This window comes from Lepidochelys kempii, chromosome 3 (genome assembly GCF_965140285.1).
Source record: "Lepidochelys kempii isolate rLepKem1 chromosome 3, rLepKem1.hap1, whole genome shotgun sequence".
Lineage (NCBI taxonomy): Eukaryota > Metazoa > Chordata > Testudines > Cheloniidae > Lepidochelys > Lepidochelys kempii.
Genome location: NC_136382.1, coordinates 111,900,278 through 111,924,783, shown reverse-complemented (window position 1 = coordinate 111,924,783; position 24,506 = coordinate 111,900,278). Strand labels below are relative to the sequence as shown.

The 24,506-nt window shown below is 41.6% G+C and overlaps 1 protein-coding gene across 6 annotated transcripts in view; it reads right to left on the bottom strand.

Moving 5' to 3' along the window:
* The window catches only part of GRM1 (glutamate metabotropic receptor 1), a 339,475-nt gene that overhangs the window by 162,840 nt on the left and 152,129 nt on the right, over positions 1-24,506 (bottom strand). For all 6 annotated transcript variants that reach the window (XM_073337558.1, XM_073337560.1, XM_073337555.2 and 3 more), the window contains exon 4: positions 5,783-6,018. In XM_073337558.1, the coding sequence (XP_073193659.1) occupies positions 5,783-6,018 (236 nt within the window). The remainder of the gene's footprint in view (positions 1-5,782; positions 6,019-24,506) is intronic.

The following is a 24,506-nucleotide window of genomic DNA, read 5'->3' as shown; positions in this document are numbered from 1 at the left end:
CCCCACCTTATCCCTCTCTGCTGGCTCCAAGTTTCCCACATGTCCCTGGCACCAACAGGAACTACCACAGGTTCCACAGGCAGAGTTGGACCCAGGTGCCCAGTGGCTAGAGTTGCTAATGGCTTGAAAGTATCTGGATACTTGGGGGTGGAGTCTCCCTTCCACTATGGTCCCTGCATTGTGCTATAGCAGTGTAAACATGCTGTGAAAGCCGCTTACCTGGCTAGGGGAGTGCAGGAACTGTGTAGTACAGTCTTAGGCCCTTTCACAAGTCCTGGTGTAGGGTGTGTGCGGAGGTGGTAGCAGAGTCCCTGTTCAGTAAACCCTTCTGATACATGTTTTGTGCATAAAGGGCTCTCTGTTCTGAAGCTAGATTTGGTCTTTGTTCTTGTTGTTGTGGTAGTAACTTACAGACATCCTTTGCTCCTAGATTGAAGGGCTAATGACAACCTGAAAACTGGCAATCTCAGTATCACAGATTAGAGAAGAGTCAGATAAAAAAGGGAAAACACAATCCAACGGAAAAAAACCTGACTAAGTAAGAATTTGAGTAAAGGCACTTGTATCAGCCTTCTCTTCAGATCAGTTACCTGGATTATGTCACCTGGTTTCCTTACTGATTTATTGAAAAGTGTTATATCTAGGCTGACTACTCTATTGCATAGCCTGCACACAAGTCTTATGTACAAAAACAAAATCAATACATTTTATTTTTGTGCACTTCTTTTTCCCAACCACTGGATTTATAGGATTTCAAAGCATTCACTGAATTCATACTGAGGAATGGTCAGGTATATGCCTACTGAATGTCAGAGCACAGATTATGGCTCTGGTGGTTCAATTCTGTAACAGAGGAGGCTGAATGTGGTGGAGCTATCCAGAGAGTGCACATTATTTTAGTCCATACATTGATATTTTAAGTGTTAAAACCCATCATGGAAATTATAAATACAAAAATTGACCCTGAACCCAGCTACACTACTTGCTGTTCCATGATATAATATTAACATATCTGCATGTCTATGCTGCTTACAAAGGTAATAGCTGCATATGCTTTATTTGATGAGTGCCTTATTTATCAATGGGATATCTTGTGGGTCTTAAAATTTATTTTGTGAGATTGTATCTTTGAGTGCCAGGAGGATCAACAATCTGGTCCAACAAGAAAGTATTTTGGCAAATATGAGTTACCAGAAATTTGCAGCTGCTTTCTTCCAGATCCAGAAACACTTGATAAAAGACCAAGAGCTGAGACTGTTATCTGGCAATCAATGGCTTCTTCCACTAGTTACATTTATGATTTATCATAGATAAACACTTGATTAAGTCTCTCTCTCTTTTTAAAACCTAAAGATATCCTGCAGCTTTATCGGCAATAAAACAAGACTACAGCTGTCCTGTCTCACCACCTATAATAAAACCTTTGATTAAATAAAGTTACCATCTAGCTATCTCCGGGAAGAAAGTAGCCACAACCAGCGGCCAAACTGAGTTGGAGAACTTTTAGAAATACTAGTTTTACTCAATAATTAACAAAGAATTCTTATACAAATATGTTCTTTTACCACTGCCGGTCATGCTACAAAGACTGTGTCCCTGTTTCCTTGTACTCCCCTCTCTGTCTGTATCCATCTGTTGTCTTTTGTCTTATACTTAGCTGAAAGCAGAGACTGTCTTTTTGCTCTGTGTTAGCACAATGGGGGCCTGGTCCATGACTGAGACTTCTAGGCACTATAGTACAAATAATGAATAATAATTTACCCAGTGAAGGTTACTTAAAGTTAAAGGCTTCTCAGATAATGCATACCTTAATTAAAAGGCCGTAAATAACTTACAGTGCATCTTTAACAAGTTTTACCCTATATGCATAGAAATAATTGAGCCAATAAATAGCAAACTGTGCTGACACTTTGAAATTCATTTCAGTAACACAGTATAGCACTAACAGAAAGCAAGATACATACAGTGAAATGATAGCTGAAGGAAAACCTACGTATAAAATAAGAGTAGCACTATTGCACAAAACTAAGGTAAGAGGAAGAAGCTTGAATTCATGTGGAAGGATTTTTCAACTATCAAATATATCATTGTTTTAACATTTGATTAAAATAGTATTAGATGTGTTTCAGAGTAACAGCCGTGTTAGTCTGTATTGGCAAAAAGAAAAGGAGTACTTGTGGCACCTTAGAGACTAACCAATTTATTTGAGCATGAGCTTTCGTGAGCTACAGCTCACTTCATCGGATGCATACCGTGAAAACTGCAGCAGACTTTATATACACACAGAGAATATGAAACAATACCTCCTCCCACCCCACTGTCCTGCTGGTAATAGCTTATCTAAAATGATCATCAGGTTGGGCCATTTCCAGCACAAATCCAGGTTTTCTCACCCTCCACCCCCCCACACAAATTCACTCTCCTGCTGGTGATAGCCCATCCAAAGTGACAACTCTTTACACAATGTGCATGATAATCAAGTTGGGCCATTTCCTGCACAAATCCAGGTTCTCTCACCCCCTCACCCCCCTCCCAAAAACCACACACACAAACTCACTATCCTGCTGGTAATAGCTCATCCAAAGTGACCACTCTCCCTACAATGTGCATGATAATCAAGGTGGGCCATTTCCAGCACAAATCCAGGTTTTCTCACACCCCTATACACACACAAACTCACTCTCCTGCTGGTAATAGCTCATCCAAACTGACCACTCTCCAAGTTTAAATCCAAGTTAAACCAGAACATCTGGGGGGGGGGGGGGTAGGAAAAAACAAGGGGAAATAGGCTACCTTGCATAATGACTTAGCCACTCCCAGTCTCTATTTAAGCCTAAATTAATAGTATCCAATTTGCAAATGAATTAGAGTTTATCAAACTAAGTTTAGGTTATAAATAACAGGTGAAATTCAAAAGAAACCAGGATAAATTTTTGAATCAGAGGGTAAAATTCATGCCTGGGAGTGGCCAGTCAAAACAGTGCAAATTTTTACTATAAAATACTACAAGTGAATTGTTCACAAAGCAGCTAGAAATCATAATTATTCAGCAAATAATTCTCAGCAACAACTGTAAGAAAACTGATGTGCTCACAATTAGTTTGCCAATGGGAAAAGATATTAAATTCACTGAGAAAATTACTAATTTTGAATTATTTGCCAGCTCTTGTCATGCCAGAGAATGTCTATGTGCAGATAGATATGACCCTGTTCCTTTGTTTCAGTGAATTATGTTATCAATTTTTGCATCACCTTATCATGCATGCTTTCTTTGTGAGTATTACACATTGGGGTGGAAGAAAAATATAAACTTAACAGTGTGGGAAAAAGAGGGGGAGAATTGCATAACTGATTGATCAGTTTTAAAGCCACTCAACCCTCCTTATGTTTTTTTCCTCCAGTAATATTTTTATAATCCTGGAAACAGGGCTGTTCAGAAAACAAACAATTTTGGGAGGAAAAAAAATGAATTTTGTTTCCTGTTTTAGTCAAAATTTCACTCTGACAGAAAATTTCTCACCCGCTATACCAGACAGTTGATTCATTCCACTTACATTGACCAACTGTGTTTGTACTTACTTATTCTATTAAACAAGGGGCAGGGATGCCTAGGTAGCCTTGGAAATGTTTTAGAAATGAAAAGATTGATGTCAACAGTTCAAATGCAGGCCAAGCCTGGAGTTGAAAGTCTAAAAGTCATTACCATACAACCAGAGACAAGGTTTTATTGTACCAACTTCTGTTGGTTAGAGAGACAAGCTGCTCAGGCACACAGAGGGAAAGGTACTCCCAGCATCACAGCAAAATGCAGGGTGGAACAGATTGTTTAACATAAGTAGTTAGCACGTATTGTAAGGGACCATTCAAGGTAGAGTGGCCCGCTAACACCTCAGCAGTCATACGGTAAAAAGAGGGGGTTAGTGGGTTATAGATTATTGTAATAAACCATAAATCCAGTGTGTCTGTTCACGCCATGATTTTTGGTGTCTAGCAGAGTAATGCATTTAAGCTCCCAGGCTCGTCTTTTGAAAGTGTTGTGCAGGTTTCCTTTCAGGATTGATACAGAATGATCATGTGAAAAGTGTTCCCCCACAAGTGATAGGGTGTTTTTGTCTTTTATAGTTTTCCTGTGTGTGTTCATTCAAGAGCATAGTGGTTGTCTGGTTTCGCCCACAATAATCTCTCCGGAACACTCCCACACTAGGATCAACTTTCTGGACACCACCATCAGCTTCAAAAATGGAAATGTACAGACAACCATATACAAGAAACCCATGGAAAACCACACCTACCTTAATAGATCCAGTAACCATCTCAATACAGCAAGAAATCTGATATCTACAGCCAGGAACTCATGTACCACAGGAGAAAGTCTAGAATATACACCTTAGTACCCTTAAAACCGCCTTCACCAAACAAGGACATGCCACCAGAGAAGTAGATCTCACCATGGAACAAGACACCCAAATACCCTGAGAGAACCCACTTCAATACAGTAATGAAACCCCCTCTGACTGCATAACCCTCATTGCCACCTACCACCCCACACTGGAACCCATATGGGGCATCATCAAACAACTACAGCACATACTTGATAGGGACTCCATCCTGAAAAATATCTTTCCTGACCCCCCACTTCTGGCCAGCAAACAACACCCCAACCTCTCCAAACTCATCCTGAGAAGCAAGCTCCCCACAGACCACAGCACACCAACTAAAAGCGGCACAAGACCCTGCCAGAACAACAAATGCTAAACCCGCAGACATATCTCCACTGATACAATGATCAACACCCCGCACAACCCACCTTTCAAGTTCCATGGATGTTACACATGCCTAGCACAATATGTGGTGTACCTCATCCGGTGCACTAAATGCCACAACAACAACTATGTGGGTGAAACCAGACAATCACTATGCTCTCAAAGGAACTCACACAAGAAAATGAGAAAAGTCAAAAACACCCTATTACTTGTGGGTGAATACTCTTTACAAAGTGATCACTCTCTATCTGACCTATCAGTCTTCATCCTGAAAGGAAACCTCCACAACACTTTCAAAAGATGAGCCTGGGAGCTTAAATTCATTACTCTTCTAGATACCAAAAATCATGGAGTGAACAGAGACACTGGATTTGTGGCTTATAACAACAATCTGTAACCCACTAACTTCCTCTTTTTTTTGTCATAAGACTGCAGAGATGTTAACAGGGTACTCTACCTTGAATGGTCCTTTACAATATGTGCTAACTACTTATGTTAAACAATCTGTTCCACCCTGCATTTTGTTGTGAGGCTGGAAGTTCCTTTCCAGACCTGAAGAAGAGCTCTGAGTGGTTTCAAAGCTTCTCTCTCACTCACCAACAGAAGCTGGTCCAATAAAAGATATTACCTCACCCACCTTGTATCTCTAATATCCTAGGACCAACATGGCTACAACTACATGCATACATTACCGTACAATGTCTATTCCGTGGCCTATACAAAATGATTTGGTATTGGACAGATGTTCATATCACAAACTCCATCACATTTGGCATTAATGGCATCCTTGTTGGATGCAGAAGAAACATGTGCATTTGCAAGAGGACAGAGTTACACTGACAGGGCAGTGGGAGAGCTTGCATAGCCAATGAAAATAGCACATCTGTTAGTGAGGGCTTTGGTCTGAGAGCTCTGAGTTGAGCATTTCTCACCAGCACTAACTTCACAATAAGAAATCAGGGGGAGATGGGTTTCTCAAACCACATAGATCCAGATGAAAAAAGGATTTAATTCTTTACCGGTGCAGTTCTTTTGAAAGTTGGGGTTCTCTAGAGGGTGTCCTGGAAGACGACACTGGAATCTGTGCTGCCAAAATTCAGGAAACCAGGGATTTCGGGTGTTGGTGTCCAAACGTAACTTCAAAAAATAGTCATCAAATGACAAGACCTCTGGGGACTGCAGTTTGATAGTGATTCCTCCATTTGCTTCAGGTTCATAGCCTTCAATTACTTCATCTCTGTCTGCCCAGCCATCACTGAAAAGAGGGAAGGAAAAATTGTTACAGAGATACAGGAATCTGGTGTGAAAGATCACCTAGACAAAACCAAGTTGACACCCTTGAAAAGATACTGTCAAAGAGCTATCCAAAGCCCATTCCAAGTGAGTCAAAAATGTATGCATGGAAGTGAAAAGCTAATTGGAAAAATTAAGGTGACTGCTCTGGCTAGCAACGTCTAACTATTGTCATTCTGAGGGCTGATTAACTCATTTGGAATGAAAGGGAGATATTTATCTTCAAACTGATTTCTTTGTCCCACTTGAAATAGTCCAGGTAAGCTTCAGGTGTGGGATGCTATATTTTTTGTGATTGAGAGAATACTGCATTCCTCATTCTATTCTGTAAGGGTCTAAACTCAATGGAATCATAATGATTTTTCAAAACCCTGGCACTTTAACACTACATAGCTGTGATCTCAGCAATCATGGCTCTGGAAGCTAGCAGAATAATTCAAATCAAACAAACAGAGAAATGCATCAGTGTGGAAGAGAGAGTGGGGAGGAAGAATGCACAGGAAAATTGAATCAATTGAAAAGAAAGCCACACACTCTGTTTTTGCTCCTTTTGGAAATTTATGAAAACATGTTTTTCTTACAAACAAATGGCTTTTATTTATTTTTACTGTCAATCCAAACTGACAGTGCTAAAAATAAAGACAATCCTAAAACCCTGAGGAGAGAAAAAAACATTTCCCTGACCATATTACTTGATGAAGAGTCAATTTAGTGGTTTTGAATGAGGTCACTTGGCTTAGCATCTGATTTTTAAGTTCGTTCACTAACTCCAAGTTCACTAATTTAGCTGCATTCTCCAATTCTTCTTTGACTCCCCTTAGAACACACTTAGGTTTAATTTATGTGCAAATGTAAGTCAGCCCACTTTAATTTTAGTGTGCATAGTCATGTCTCCAGAGAAATAGATTATTTTGACATCTAAAGAACTAGCTGCATCCATCTGGAATGACAACAGCAGCACTGAAAGAATTTAATCTGTTTGCTTCAGCAACAGCAGCAAGGAGATCAACAAAATCAATGTGACTGACCACTAAGAAAAGAACATCTGGCCTATAGCCACCAAAACATAGGCTCCTTCCAGTCTGAATCTGCACTGATCATGCAGAACTCCCAACAGATACATTTACATGGGCTCCATTCTAAGGAGTAGACCGTACCTTATGCAGAGGCCTGAGCAAGGTGGAGTGTTTAGACTGACCAGAGATACACCTTTTAAGGCAGGATTCCCTCTTTCCTTCCCTCTTGCTGTGGCCCCATATACCTCTAGCAATTTAGGATACCCCCTGCAATAGGTCAGCTGTGCAGTTCTGGAGAGGGGAGGAAACCAGGGCTCTTCCTATTCTCACCCCTCCTTAGCTGTTTGCTTGGGGGAATAATTGGGTGCACAGTGCCCACTTACTCCTCAGCACCTATGCCCAAGGACTGACTACCACATGCACAGGTGTAGGGGGGTGGGGGGAGGTTTTTTTTTATAGTCCATATAGTGCAAATACCAATCTAGCCCTATAAAAACAGGAGAGGTCCAAAATTTGTTTCTTTTAAGTAGGAAAACAAACAAAAGGTCACTCCAGCAGCAAAAGTAATTACATCCTAATTTCACAATTACTTCATTGTGTGTCACATTTGTGGTTTTTAACAAACCGTAGAGTCAAGTAGGATAATTACTGAGTCAAAAGGATTTATTAAATCAAGTCACTGAGAACTTTACAAAGATTTATATGCAGCTTTGGCTTGGAAAATGTTGCCACTTCACACTGAAGGCAAAGGACAGTGTTTCTGCCAATGCTGGAGACAAGGTGTCAAATTCTTTGAGTTACAGGTGATGGAAGAGCTGCCTTGATTTGAAATGTTGACTGTCTAGTGTTTCTGCGGTGTCTTCTAGCCCAGCAAAGGCTTGTTACTTCTCAAATTCCCCATGTGCTTAAATCTACCCGAAACCAGATGTCAGCTAAATTTGCAGAAATATGCTGTAATCAAGCAAAGCTTTGTTAGCAACCACTCTTGTGATAATTTGGGAGCCCAATCCTGCTTTCAGTGATGTCAGTGGGAGAAGTGGAATCCCTGGCTGCTCTGTTAGTAGCTGGGTACCAGACTACCACCTGGGGAATCGTGGCAAAACTAAAGCTTGTTCTATTCCCACCTGGAGTTCCTGCAAACACCAGTGACAGTAGGTGCTGAATATGGAACATGGGACTCTGCAGGGCTAGTTCAGATCAACAGGGGGCTCCCTCTTTATTGCTGAATGCCCGTGCTCACCCTTCTCCAGGCTCACCAAGAAGTGTATAAGTAAATTTGGTTGGGGGGCAGTCTTAAGAGGGGAGAGAATGGTTCTGAGCCTCCAAAGGATGTTTCCAGTGGCAGGAAGAAGAGGTTCTGAAGTGGGGCTGGGGTCACTAGAGGTAGGGAGAAAGCTCTGACCCTGTGGATTTGGGCAGTTTTTGAGCCTCACTAGATCTGGTGAGTGCAGGAGGGGCTTGGGGCAGGCTAGAAGAGAGGCGGCGTGATTTTGGAGCCAAGGTGAAGGTTCTGAAGTGTGGAGTGGTGTCCTTAGCCTGGGGGCCAGAGTTCTGAGCCTAGGGGTGTCAGGTAGGAGGAAATTTCTGGGCATGAAGGGGTGGGGTTGAAAGAAGTCTAGGGACCTCTGAGCCTGGATGGAGGTGAGGTACTTTGGAAGGATTGAGTATGGGTGGAGGCTATAAATGGAAGACAGTAAGGATATATAGGAAGATAAGAGGAAGTTGGGAGGGTTAGGGGGATGGAGAAGAAGCAATAATTGAAAACAATGGTACAGGAAGAACAGAGATACAGGAAAATACGGTTTTCTCCCCATTTTTCCAATATGTCCCAGTTTTTCATTTTGAAAAGGGGAGGGTGGTGGAAGAGAGGCCTCTGTAAAAACCTCCCCAGTGTTCTCCTCCCAACCCTGTGCTAGAGTCCTAGCATTTCACTTTTAAAATGTGGTCAAACTGCAAGGGAGGCAGTCAGGGTGGAAAGGGCTCTTGTATTGTGGTCCCTGCCACCCTACTATTTATGTTGGACACTAGAGACCACTGCAAAGGTGCAACGCTTCTGATGATTCAGGACCACAGACATCATGGGCACCAGGTAATCATGTACGTGGAGCACAGGAATGCCGGCGTCATGCACACACCCATCTTATTATTAATCACATTTTTACTGGAAGTGCCTAGGGACCACTGACGCTCAGGGCCCCATTGTGCAAGGCCCTGAACAAGCAAAGAGGAACAGATGGTCCCCATTACAAAGAGTTATAATCTAAATAGACACGACAAAGGGTAGGGGAAAGGGATAGAACACACAGTGTGATCCACGTTATAGTGGCAAACGTTAACCTCTCTACCTCCTGAGGTGTTTTGTTAACTAACCCCAGAAAGATCTAAGGAAGGGAGGAACATGGAGTGTGCAAGACTATCACAAACTGAAACGCTTGGGCAGGGATGTTTGCATCCCAGAGAGGGCAGCTGTACACCTACAAGTTAAGATCCCAACCCTGCTATTGAATCTGTGTGGGCACATTTGGGTAGGTCTACATGTATGGTGGTGTGTACAGTACAGATGCTGCATGCCCAGTCAGCACGGGTATAAAGAGCGGTGTAGACAGCAAGACATGGCTCAGTGGAGTAGAGTGCCCAGACACACCTGACTCCTACGGTATGCACCCTTCACAGCCCTCAACACCTTAAAGCTGCGGCTCCCACGTCTGCACTACCATGTTTAGCAGTGTAGTGTCCTGCTGCCTCGCTGCCGACTTCCCTGCTGCAGGGAGCTGCCAGAGCCTTTCCCTGCTGCAGGAAAAAAGGCTCCAGCAGCGGGAGGCAGTGCACAGAGACTCCAGCAGCTCCCCACTGCTGGAGCCTTTCACTGCAGCAGGTAGCTGCACGTACCCTATATGCTGCCACAAGTGTAGGCAAGGTCTTAACGTAGCTCTGTGCATTTGCAAACATCTACCTGTGTGTGGAGCTGACTGCAGAATCAGGGCCAAGAAATTACACATTGATGTGCTTCCAAGGGGATCCTGAACATCCTATTAGGTCAGTGAGTTGTTGGCAAATGCAGGTTGTTTCATGGTGTTGGAGCTCTAATAGAAAAAAACATTAATTAATCTGTTCTTGACTAGGCAGTAGTGGGCCCCTTTTCAGGGGGAAATGTTACGGCTGCGATTTTCAAAGCAGCCTAAGGGAATTAGGTGCCAAATCCCAGTCTAAATGATTTTTTATTGTGAAAAAAATAGGATCACAAAGGCCTTGCACAAGTTTGGTGAAGCGAAGGTTCCCAGACCTGAAGAAGAGTTCTCTCTGGCTTGAAACTTGTCTCTCTCACCAACAGAAGATGGTCCAATAAAAGATATTAGCTCACCCCACCTTGTGTCTCGGATATCCTGGGACCGACATGGCTACAACTACACTACATGCATACGTGAAAGATTGGTATTGCTTATGGATGCCATAAGGTGGCAACATATCCACTAACTCTATTGCCCATTACAGTTACCGTCTGATCGTGTTTGCTGTGCAGTGTTGTAGTCTTGAGATAGTCTGGTAGCTGCTGCTGTATGAAGGCCTTTAAATTGAATGCAGAAAAGCAGCTAGAAGGGGACATGTGTGTGGGTGTAGAACTAGGAGCAGCATTTGCTCACTGTCAGAAAAAAGAGGCAACCAACTGGTTTCATTACTGTTTCATGCTGTTTGTCACAATCAAAGCGGTTGCCAGTTCTCTGCAAGATGCTCTTCGTCTCTCTCCCAATTTAGTTACTGAAACCCTCATGTTGCTAAATACAAATGCAGGGGTGACAGCCACACACACACACAAAAATCAGATCAAATGGGAAATACCCCAAAGTTACCTATCTCTAACAGCACAGAGCTGTTAATACTTATCAACATTGATTGATTTAGGGAAAGGGAAATCAAAGGGTTTTTCTTCTATTTAGATTTATTACCTCAATGGTGTGTTACACTAGACATTTCTGAACTGCAGTTTAAATAGCAACACCCGAATCTGTTGTATTTTTTGAAACCCAGACTTTAACATGGCACACATATTCCCGTGATTCCAACATACTGAAAAATAAAATGGATTTCCTATTTTTTTCCCCAAACAAGAACATACTGTCAGCTGTTTCTTTGCATGGATTGATGAGACAACCAGCAATCAAGCATTCTATTTTCATCCTCTTCAAGACCTTAACTCTAACGCTGTGCTCTGCTCCACTTCCCAGTGCAGTTCTCAATGCATTAACATTCCAGATGCTTTTTCCAAGTAAAGAAAAGAAAGAAAGAAACAGGAGACTGATTAATAAGAATACATAAAAAATACATGGCGCTTTTCATCGGAAGGTATTAATATCGCCATTTTATAGATAAGGTAAATGAGACAGATCCCAGTCCTACAGCCTTATATGCATGGATGGATCCTTGCATCCACACAAAGCTCCACTGACTTCATGGTCTGGGGCTGTAGAAGGGAGCTGATTGAGATGCTTTTATGTTCGCAGTGTTGGACACTTGCCCATTGGCAGCCGTGTCAAATATTTTTGGATTAGCCAATTAACTGTATATTTGTATTTTGGTTAAAGTATTTATATTGATGTTAATTTAATTTTTGTTTTTTATTTCACAGTACTAAAGAAGAAGATGCTAAGTGTTGAAACTGATTCGGAAAAAAATCCTTTATACATGCTAAAGAAATGAATCTTGCTTTGTATTTTTAAATTCTAGCAAAGGTTCCTATAATCTAGAATGGTGCTTTTTTGGTATATATTGTTATAAATCCATATTATATATGCTTGCTTTTCTCTCCTTTCCATACAACCAAAGCACTTCCATACAAACCAAGTATTTGCCTTTCACCCCACAAAGCACGTTTCTGAACACCCTCCTCATCACTGCTTTGCCAGTTATGTTTAAATTCTAAATGATTTAAACATGGGATTTTCTTTTCACTTTCATTTATTTTTGTTTTTAAATGAAAAACAGTTGTACCCCGGGATATTTTGAAATTTTAATCGAAAGTCAACTTGCAGGAAAGTCTCCTGATAGAAGGCTACCAACCATTAGCCAGATAAAAGTGTTTCAAAGCACTAGAGATCCTACTAGTGACATGTGAATCTTAAACCATTTGGCGTTCAAGTCAGATAAACACCCAGTATTCTGGGTGCTTATCCAAACTAACAGAACTTCTTGAGTCTGTAACGCCTGTCTGTACATCTCATAATAAATGGAATCTCTTATGGACTTCTGGTACTTCCTCGGGTAGATATTGGCTCAATATAAAAACTTCAGATAGATTCCTGTCTCAGCAGGTGGAAATAGTACTATAAGAGCCTCTCTTGTGGTATTTTGGCAGAACTTGTTGCACTTCAAACCAAGCTTAGTTTACAGGGCTAACCAAGCAAGTGCAAATGCCTCAGGTATCCTTATTTCACAAGCAGTTCCACTGCAGCCAGTGTAGTCTGCTACTACTCAGCTTGATTACATGATTAAAGGTGACAGAATCTGGCCCAGAGTAAATTCCGTAAGAGGAAAACAAAACAGTCATTGAGAGGTCAGGGCATCTCTCCTGGATTTTTTTTTTTAAAAGTACTTGTCATTTTGCTCAACCTAGTATATTCTAGAGGCAAAACATTAGCTCATTTCTGAGCCAAGATGAAAGGCAGCACTGGCAACAATAAAGAGAGGGATAAATTCTACGAAAAGCAGGAATGTGGATATTTTATATTCACGTACCATACACACCATACAAAACACTATGCTAAGAGAATGCAGAGGTTGTCAAGCATTCAGGAATCAGGAATTGGCAAAGTAACTTCTCCCCTCTTCTGTGTATGCATTGAGGATCTAATTTAATGGCCACTGAGGTCAGTTGAAAGACTCAAATTAAATTCAATACACATTGGATCAAGCCTGAAAATACAGCCTTTATTTGTATGGAAGATCCCCTTCCTTCTTCAGTCATTCAACAGTTTCCACATAAAGGTCCTGCATCTCCAAAAACTTAGGCACATGTTTAACTTTACATGTGATTAGTTTCATTAAACTCAGGGGGGTTACTGTACTTGCATTTTATACCAGAGCAGGTAGTTCAGTAGTTGCTGAAGTGATCCCAAAATATAGTTAGTAAGTAGATCCTTTTGAATGAATGGTACTGTGAAAGGAATCTACAGTAGAACAATAAATGGTAGATCATTGTGTTTCACACAAAATAAATGAAACTGATTTGACTTTGCAGAGTTTTTGGAATGCTTGTTTAAAAAATGCAGATGATAATCTCATGAACCATGATGGATTGTCTGTTTTGTAAATGTGTGTTTAGGAAGGTTTTATTTACCATATGCGGTGCATATATTTGCATATTATTTACATAATGTAAGTTAACTGTCTATCATATCGATATGTTCTTTGGGGGTCTTTATTGTGAAGATTCTTGATACTATTTGCATCTATAATATTTTGTAAGTGTGGCTGCTATACTCATGTAGTGAGGTTTTAACCATTCTCAAAGGTGCACACTGGTGCATACCCTGGAAAATCACACGTACATACCACATGTACATTCTCATGGGCAATAGCTGATTTTCAAAGGTATATACATGCTTCCTACCCTGCTGCTTGATGGGAGGATGGGAATCCTATTTCTGCATATTTGAAATGCATAACATTATGAAGCTTTGTGAATGTGTCACTTCTTTTCTACAGAAAATGTGGCGGGGGGGCGGTTAGGGAGAAGGTCAATTTTCAAACATAGACAAATAAATATGAAATCCAAATCCTAGCACAGTCAGATCATCAAGCAGGCATATAAAATACATGTAAGGACCGATTTGTGCACCCGGATATAAGATTTTGATGTTTTAAGGCATGCATGTTCTTTAACTCTGTATCAGTTCCAGAGAAATCTTTGTTGAACTTATTATTGTTTATGCTGGGGGTAACAGCTGAACTGTGATTGTGGCCTGATTATGCTAGGCAACGTACGTACAAAGAGAAAGAGAGAGTCCCCACCTCAAAGAGCTTATTGCATAGATATAGTACCTTTTTAGGAAGATAAACCAAGTGGCATCCCAGCTGAGAATTCCATCCATGAATATATAAAACTAAGGGACTAGACGGTGCCTTGGTCCTCCATGGTCATCCAAGGGAAAAGAGAGAATAAGGCCCCTCCATTCTCCACACAAGATTGACCCAGATCTTGGATCCACGTGTGAAGAGATGAGAACAGAGCCTGTGCACCTCATACTTCCCCCTGTGAGTAAGTGATCAGGGAGTGGGCAGAGAGGCACCAGGAGTAAGTAAGTGGAAACAGGGTTCCATCTCCTGTGTGCCAATCAGCAGAGCTAGCTGGATGCCTGGGTGCGAGTACACTGCATTTTGTAAAGGATTGATGCAGTATGTTCTGTGCTTTTCCTTACTTTGGCTTCTAGTGACCCACAAAACCAAGGAAATAGCTTGAACTCACTTTTCCCCCTCTCCTGTTCCCAAGCTGTGCAGGGCTCAGTGCAGCAGAGGAGCTAGCCTTTAGAGTTTTCCTAAATGTTGACTATCACAGATGGGCCCATAATTTTCCTTTAATGTTTATATGTCTAATGTGATTCTCATTAAGAGAGTCACCCTCTAGCAAGATAAGATTTAACAAAGATTTCCTGGAACTGATACGGACAGTGAGGTTTAGAAATCTCCTTTTTGAAGGCAGGGAGGCCAATTTTCAAACAGGGATGTCTAAACAGGGATATCCTAAGCTTTGCATTTAGTTGCAGAAATTGGTATTTCTTCATGTCTTCTATGTCTAGGTACTGTGACAAAGTTCCTGCTCTACCTTGGTGGGTCTTGCGCTTATTGGCGGATTTGCTCGCCTTGGAGCTTCACGGCAGCCCTCAGCTTGGCCGTTCTTCTGAACCCACAGTCCAGGTCGACTCTTCCTGTGTCTGACCAGGAGTTGGGAGGATTTGCGGGGAACCCGGGCCTGCCCTCTACTCCGGGTTCCAGCCCAGGGCCCTGTGGAATGCAGCTGTCTAGAGTGCCTCTTGGAACAGCTGTGCGACAGCTACAACTCGCTGGGCTACTTCCCCATGGCCTCCTCCCAACACCTTCTTTATCCTCACCATAGGACCTTCCTCCTGGTGTCTGATAATGCTTGTACACCTCAGTCCTCCAACAGTCTGCGTTCTCACTCGCAGCTCCTAGTGCCTCTTGCTCCCAACTCCCCACACGCACACCACAAACTGAAGTGAGCTCCTTTTTAAAACCAGCAGCTAGCAGCTTCTTGATTGGCTGTATGTGTTCTGATCAGCCTGTCTTAATTGTCTCCAGAAGGTTCCTGATTGTTCTGGAACCTTCCCTGTTCCTGTTACCTTACCTAGGGAAAAGGGACCTACTTAGCCTGGGGCTAATATATCTGCCTTCTATTACTCTCCTGGCCCGACCCTGTCACAGTACATGAGTGTGCAAGGATTCTGACCCAGCTGTTTACGTGACCATGTTTAAAAACTAAGCCTCCACATGCACCGTACAGGATTACTTCACTAGCTATGCAAATGTAGCCACCTCTGGGGTGGAATGCAGCTGCTATTTAACACAAAAAAAGAATACACAGTAGTTCAGGCCAAGAAGTTAAGAACACTCTGTTCAATTCAAATTACAGAGTACTATTATGGGCTTCAATGTGTCAATTTAAATAAAACAGAAAACAAGAGGTAGTGTTATGTTAGGTTTTATATTATGTTATAAAAAGTGTGTGATAGAACATAGCAGCTCTGGTGGAGTGGTAAATCAAAGCTGAACAAACTGTAGAAAATGTTTCCACAACTATCTGTGAATTCTAAAACAAAGGTAAAACTGACCATGTCCATAACCCTTGTTTATTTGCTTCCTGTGAGCATTTGAATGAACACTTGTGAATAATGAATTATCACAAATATTCACCAAAAGTTAATCTAAAATTGAACGCTCAATTATAAAATTCACAATTCACATTATTTTGGTTGGTTACAGAAGTCATCCAGTCAGTAAGCAGAAGCAATACCAGGAAACTTCTGTAACCCACCAACACAGCATGCGTTGCATTATATCTGTAATGAACAGAACGTGAACAATTTGCAGACTGAGAATTACTTGTGAAAGAAGCTAGTGAATAATTTGAATAATGAATTCACTTGAGAATTAGGCAACCTGTTCACAGACAGTTAGTGAACAGGGGGGTGGCAGCTGGGAAGAAAAATTCATTGAATAATCATTTGTTTTGAATAATTCACTCAGGCTTGCAACTCATGATGTCACATCCAATCCAAAGCAACTGTTGCTAGAGAACTTTCAAAGTAATATTTATTCATTCTTTGGTATTTATTGCTTTTTAAAAGCACCTTTTCCAAAGCTGTAGATATTTGTCCAATATGGCAGAGCTCCGACCTTGTCCCCGTGGGTCCCACGCTTCCAGGCAGTTTATGCTAGCTTCAGAGGATCACTGCAACCCTCCACGTAGCCCTTCTCTCTCAAGGGCCAGGGATACAGTCTACTGAGCCCTTTCCATCATAAGCCAGCAATGGAGGTTGGTGAGAGAGTTCCCACAGTCTTTGTTGCTCCTATGGCCTCATGACAAAACAGTTTAGCCTCCTGTCCTGACAGGGGCCTGTTTTCCCCTCCCAGGAGGTGTTTCTGTAGTGGTGGGTTGGGGAGAACCAAGGGCCACCCTCTAAGCCGGGTTCCGGCCCAGGAACCCTAATGGTAGCAGCTGTTGGCAGCCAACCTTTTACTGCCAGAGTTGCTACATTTCCCTGGGCCACTTCCCCACAGCTCTCCTGCTTCTCCTTTCTTCACCCTTACCAATGACTTGAGGGTGTCTTCATTAACCAGCCCTTCAGCCGCACTTCCTCTCCTCTGGCTCCTCTCTGCCTGACTGGAGTGAGCCCTTTTATATTATCAGAGGGGTCTTAATTAGAGTCAGGTGGTCACATTAGCTTAATGGCCTCACCTGACTCTTTGCAGGTTAATTCGAGTCAGATGTTCTCATTAGCATGGAGCAGCCCTTGCTCTGGTCGGTCAGGGAACAGAAAACTGTAATCCAGTGGCCAGTATATCTGCCTTCTGCTACTCTGCTGTACCCAACTGGCCTGGGTCTATCATACCAATTATTTTAATTAGACAAAGGTAAGGGTAAAAATTCCAACTATGATGAGTTGCCCATCTGAACCAAGCCCAGCTCACCAAATATCAATAATGCCTATCATCCAGCCACTTTCTACCCATCATCCCACACTCTCAACAAAGACTTACAAAAGAGATGAACCTTGAAATGTGCCTGAAGGTCAATTCATGCTATGCCAGTCCAGGGCGGGACTAGATGGGGACACAGCAAGTTCCAATGTTGAAGATCTCTCTCAGAAAACACCCTGCCAGCAACCCTCCTCCCTTGCAGGCCTGGGGGCTGTCACAGTACTTTAAGCTTCTCCACTCATCTCAACCATAGCAAGAGAAAAATGGTTTCCCAGAGCCAGCTGCCACCCCATTATTACTCAAAATTACAACTCTGACTTCAAAATAATTGGTAGCCAGTGTAAATCATGGTGTAATATTCCATTGCCATGAATGGAAGTTGGATAAGGACAAAAAGCAAGTTCGTTTTGACCATGGCCAACCTTCCCAACCACTAAGTGAAGTTCCCTAAGGCACAGAGGATGGACATCTGCTGCCACATGTCAGGATGGAGGTGTGAAGCTTAGTCCCCTATGCAGTCAGCCAACTGTAAACACTAGATCACGAGGGGACTAAGCCATAGCCTTGCCTGCACCCCATCCCTTTTTGCCATGCACATAAGCATTGGGGCTGGGATTCTATTCTAGTCATTCTATTCTGGCTGGGTTCTTAGGCTGTAGTCATTACCAGGCTATTTGAGTCTCTCCCAATGATGTACAAACAAAGTGACAAGCATCTGTCAGGTATGGCTCCTTCTCCATTACTCTTCCTGGCAGGGGAGCCTGTGTCTGGCAGTGTTTGAAGCAGCAAAGTCAAAGAAATGTGCCATGCACTTGGAATGGGAAGTGTTTCTCCTGTACATTATGCAAGAAAGAAGGCTACTTATGCTTTCTCTCCCTACTGCATACCCAGTTAATAGCCAGACAAAATCTGGCCCTATGTTAAAAGCTTATTCCATTTCTCCATTAAGTTGTCACATCATTGGAGAATAATTACACTTCACACAAATCCTGAAGACTCAATGGAATAGTCACCCCCCAGCTGCCAAATAAAACACCCATTAAAAAATTCACAAGCTGATTGTATATAGTTTTTCTGCTCTTATGTGATATCATTGGCCAAATTTTCCGATTTAGCATCATTTACATTAAAGTCAGTAACTTTCCCAAATTCTTCAATTTATGTTGGTAATTCTAGCAGGTTTGCCTATTTAGTAATTCTCTTTTTATACAAAAAATTGGTTCTAAGCACACTATTTTGGTTATTAAGGAGATAATCTTGTAGACCTATCACCATGTACAAGCTCTTCTTTCAGATGCATATCTCACTACAGCTACCCAGGGTTTTGTTACGTTGACATTAGATGCCTGTGTGGTACACCTGAACACCATTCAGAAGCTTACATTAGTGCATAATGCAGCTGCTCACCTATATCCAGATTGTTAACCTTTTGCTCATGTTAATGAGCAGCTATTCACCCCAATTGTCCCATTGAGCATGGTGTTCTCAATCTAGCCCTCAGGAAGCAGAGTTTGATCAAGCTGGTACATTGCACACCCATTGCATTCCTCTGGGCATATTACACCATGATCTTCCCTGGCTTCAAATTATTTCTCTCTCTTGTTCAAAGACTGTTCCACTGTGGATAAATATTTAAATATCATTCGTCTGGGGTTGGAGGTCAGGGGAAGAAATCAAACAAATGAATAACTCTGTAGCCTGGTGGTTAGCGCACCCGCGTGGGAGACCTGGGGTCCAGTCCCCCTGCTCCAAACCTACTCCAATCATTTATCCATAGTGGAACAGCTTCAACAGGAGAAACTGAGGGAACCCTCATATCAGAATATCCCATAGCTCAGTGGTTCAAGCACTCTTCTGTGAGATGGGAGATGCTTGTTCAAATCCTTTCTTCCCTCTGGCAGAAGGGGAACTGAACCTGGGTCTCCCATATCCCAGGTGTGTACTCTAACCAGTGGGCTAAAAATTATAAGGTGGGCACCACCACCTCCTTCTCTGGCTATTTTGTGTGGAGTGAGACAGGTACCTAACTGATTTTTCACAATGAATGCCTCTGGGTGCCTAAGCCACCTGACTCCAGGAGAGGGGTTTCCCTTCATGGGTCGCTAACCAGAGAAATGCCTATCTCAGAAATGGGAGGGTTTAAATGAGGTTTATCAAATCAACAAACCTTTGTTGTCAGCATCTCCCATTGGCTAGGCTTAGATGGCTTCCTGCCTAGCATAGTGGCTTTTGTGGGTTGCATTTTTAGGTGCCTAGCTCTCCCCATTCGTTGTATAGGTGTCTAACTCAGCTTTGTGGAGCACTGTATCATTCTGATTATTTTCTAGGCACCATGATACTCAGCATTGCTGTGCCTAAGTCCCTTGGTGGATCCCACCCTGAGTAGTTAAAGTTAACTTCACCAGATGAAAAGTCAGAGAAAGAGTTTTGAACAAGAAAGTGATTGGCAAGTTTGCCACACCATCAGTTCTCAATCTGTAGTCCATTGGTGATCTATGGAGCATTTCTGGCAGTCTGCAAATAGCTGATTGCTCACATGGTGCTATCTCCCCTTCCTATTTCCAGATATTAAATCACATTGAAAGGCAGCTAAAATGGCATTACCTGACTCATATTACCTTTCCATGTAAAAAAATTGCTGAACTTGCCGCAAAATCATGTAATACATTTGCAGAGAGAATGGAAAAGATCCAGAAAGAGGACTTGGCCCATGCAACAATCTTTTTAAGATACGGTCCATATTATGAAAAAGTTTTAGAATCCCTACCTTACACCACCATTCTACTATTACAGATCAGATATTTTAGTAGTGATTTATGGTTAGATGGGAAAGGAGTTTCAAAACTATAAGGAAGCTGGGGAGTCCCCAAATGTTCTTCTGTTGTAACATAGCTGGTGTTGGGCCTGCTTTGAGCAGGGGGTTGGACTAGATGACCTCCTGAGATCTCTTCCAACCCTGATATTCTATGATAGATTCGTAGTATGGAAAAGGCTGAGGACCACTGTCCTATCTCAAAGGAACTCAATGCATTTCTGCCTCTACTGTCAATATATGAAAACAAAAATTTCAAACCCAGATCAGTAAAAGGTAACTTCAAAGACTGTGGAAAAGCCATTTATTATACGTTCAGCAACATATTCAACATACAAACTTTTTTTATTCATCCATTTAAAATCTAGTAAAACCCCACAATTTGCAAGATTTGCCATATTCACAATATATTTATGAATCACAAAACATGGCAGCTAAAGCAAAAAGGAGGAGGCTTTAAACAGAGATCTTTCAGGAAAAGAAAAATATATTGTTGCAGACATGAACATAAAAGAATCTGGATCCAATCTATAAAGCTTTGAATAGTTTTGGTACGGAGGAATTGCTTTTATGAAGAAATGTAGGAAGAAGTATTGAGGGAGGTGAAAAGGGCCAGATATTTGTGTGTTTTATGCCCAGCTCTGAGTAAAGAGAAGCATGTAGTTGCACTGCCTCAGGAGAAACCCCTGAAGATATGACATGTCAGTGGCCCCTCACCACCCAGGACACCCACGTTTTGCTGGGGTATGCATGTGCGGGGGAGTAGGTGGTAATTTGCTGCAGCCCTTTTTGAGGTTGCATCTTGCTTCATACTGCATGGACAGCCAGCCATGCTTCATTTGTCAAGAAAGAGGTGTCAGGGCTCAAGCAATTTGTCAAGCAATAAGGTGCTGGGCTCAAGCAATATTTTTACATTCATAACTGATGCAGCAAGCCCAGATGTGCTGAGGCTATGAACCACCAAGCCTAGAGGTGCCCAGGGCTCAGCCCTGGCACAAATTAAGCATTGCAGCCAGCTCTGCTTACTTCCCTGTCTTCCCACTTTACTTGCTTCCTGACATGCAAACTCTATATTTCCCCCAACACTCAGAGATACAATGTGGGAAGTACTAACATGACTGTGCAAAAGGGCGGGGAGGGGAGGAAATCCTTACTCTCCCACTATTGCCCAGTGTTTGGGGTAGCCACAAACTAGCCCACAGAGAGCTAGTGCCTCATCTTTCATATGTGCTTCTGCAGGGGAAAATTATTACACAGGAAAATAGGCCTGATTCTGAACCGCTTATTCTTGTGTGGTAGCACTTACTCATTTGAATAGTCGTATGGAAATCAATGGGACTACTCATGTAAGTAAACACTGTTCAGTGTGGGAAAGGTTTGCAGAACTGGGCCATATAACAACAGTACTTTCATCAGTCAGATTTAAAAAGTTACATGGCAATAGGACATCAGACTGCTGGGAGAGAATGTGGGATGTCAGGATATTTCACACATATTTGGGAGTTGTGCTCTAAAATGGAAAAATATTAGACACAAACATGCAGACAAACTTAAGATATTCCAAGTGCAATTTTCCAACATAACCTATTTTGGGGACTGTCATTGGAAAATCAACAGTATTCGAAATATAAAGAATTCATCTCTCACTTACTATCTGCAGCTAACTTTATTTCAAATCATAGAAATAGGAAGAAAACCTTTAATGACAACATCTTGGTTTAACAACATCTAGAAAATATCACTGATTTTAAAAAAATGCATACAACCCGCCCCTTGCCACCACCATCATCAATGACAGAACTGAGTAGTGTCTTTAGAAATTTGGTTACCTTTTCCTGAAAACACAGTCAAACTATAACTCTTCGGCAAACAAGCCCAGTCATGCTCAGTTTTTGTTTTCTAATTAACTTACAAACAGGCATCAATTGTTAAAACTTACTGAGAGAACTTTCTTCTTTTTGTATTGTTATTTCCAATTGGTTTTTGTACTGATATGAAAAATCTAATACAGTTTATATATGAATAAACAAAATAGTTAAATAAATGGGAATATCACTCTCCCTGCCATCAGATCCACATCTCGCAGGCCACAGACACCATGGCTGCCAAATAAAACTCACATGCAGATGTAGGGTAGCACTCCAGGCTACAAAATGTTGGCTATTGCTACTGAACACAACACGGTCAACTCATCCTCCCTTCTCCCTCTCCCACCCGCTTACCTGTTTCCTCCACCTGTTATGTCTTGCTTTCTACACTGTAAACTCTTTCAGGCAGGAAATGCCATTGACTATACGTTTATGCATTGCCTAGCAGAATGAGGCTCAACCTGGTCAAGACCGCTAGATGCTACCACAATATAACTGATAAACAATAATCACACCACTTGCCTCCACCACTTGAACAGAGACTATCTATTCGCTGTTAATACTTAGTATAGCTTGTCTTCTATGGCCTGCACTAAAGTGCAACATAGGCAAATATGCACAGCCAGTACTTTACATCCTGAAGGCTACAAATAGGGATACATTGATATCCCTATTGAAATATACTGAACTAGGAGAGCTTTCCCCCCATGGCCCAGTCTCCTTTATGTCACTTGATCCCATTTATATGCATGGGGTAAAGAAGCAATCCTTTGATATTTGTATGTATACAGACGAAAGAGAAAGAGAGAGCGAGCTCTCTTGGGTAAGCATCGTGAAACTAATGATCAATAAAAGTAATATTTACTACCTCAGTTTTTATTGCCTGAGTAGGGAATTCTGCATCTCAGGGCTCTAAATCTGCAGACCAGCCTGAAGACTGCCCTGGGACTCTGCTTTCTAATAACCAAATAAGACTGTCCTTACAGTAACAAAGAGATACATTTCTTTGTTGTGTGACTGCCTAATCAATGGCCAGAAATAGGAAGGGTTATTCTGGCAAGGGGCTGACAGGGAAGAGCCTAAGGGAATTTGTTTGATAAAATAGCATTTTAAAATAGTAGGGTCAAGATGTCCCAGAAAAACATCTCCTGTAGAAGCGTTTCATAATACTTAAGGAACTAAAAATTAGTGCATGAAGCAGAGTACGGACATATTAGGTTTTTTTGTCTGAAATCCCACAGCCTAATTAACAGGACAATTTGCTTTTTGTTGTAGCAAAACAATTAACTCATTTAAAGCCAATGTAAATTGTTACTGCTGCTGTATCTTTCTCCACCAGAGCATCTTCACTACAATCTCATCAATACCAGCCACGCTTTAGTAACCCTCATTATTCCTTAGCTGCTGTGGAGAGGGTTTTCTATTTCACATTTATAGGATTTATGTTTACTTGTTCCAACTGGACAGATACAAACATGGGGAAGGGCAATTTACGCTCTCTGAATCAGAGGTAGGAAAAGGAATCTACGATATAACGGTAACTTTCCAGACTTCTTGTGTTTCCTCTCTCGCTCTCGCTCTCTTTCTCTTTAAAATAAGCAATAGCTGCATACACTGTATACTCCAATGTTAAAAATTGTTGGAAAGAAATGGGACTTTGAGTCTGTCTGGGGGCCAGTCCTCCATGACTTAGGTAAAATTTCATTATGACTTTTGCAGCATTGTTCATTGCAGATGTTCAGAGAGCATGAGTCAGGTACCACAAAATCATGCAACTGGCTTAAAAATCATATTTTTTAAAATAATCCATTTTGAGGTCTTTTAATTAGTCTCCTGGTTTTTAAGCCTTTAGAGGCATGTATTTCATGTTTTTAGGCTTTTCTTTGCAACCACAAGGCCCAGAAACTTTTTTTTAAATGAAAGCTGAGATTCTCATGTAATCACATGCAGCCAGGAGCTGGAACTGTAAAAAGACCACCAAATATTGCCAGACTCATGACAAAATCATGAGTGCTAGCCACACTGCTTTTGCCTGAAGGCATGAAGGATTTACACTTCAGTGAAGAACAGAGAGGCATAATTAACAAACCAAGCACAGACACATTTAAGAACTGACTTAAAACTAGAGCTACACAGATTTTCACCAAAATTTCTCATCCCAAATAGCAGAAAATCAATTTATTTTCCCCTGATGCATCTGCATCATCCTCTTTTACTTCCCTTAACCCATTGGCTGTCTTCTTCTATTTTTGCTGTTCCTCCCTTTCCTGGCAAACCATGAGCTTATATTGTACTTGTTTGGTATACTTCCACATTGTTCACCATACAACTATTCAACATATATGTAGAAAGTATCATGAAAGTTTAGAAGATACCAACCAGGATGTATACCGGTAGGTCTATGGTGTATACAACAACCGAAGATATGATGACAACTTAGTTTTCATTGCTTCAGCTAGAAAAGAACTTCTGGACATGTTTGCTGCTGTGAATAATGCCAACAAGAAATATGGAATGATGATTAACGTTAGGAAGACAATAGGTA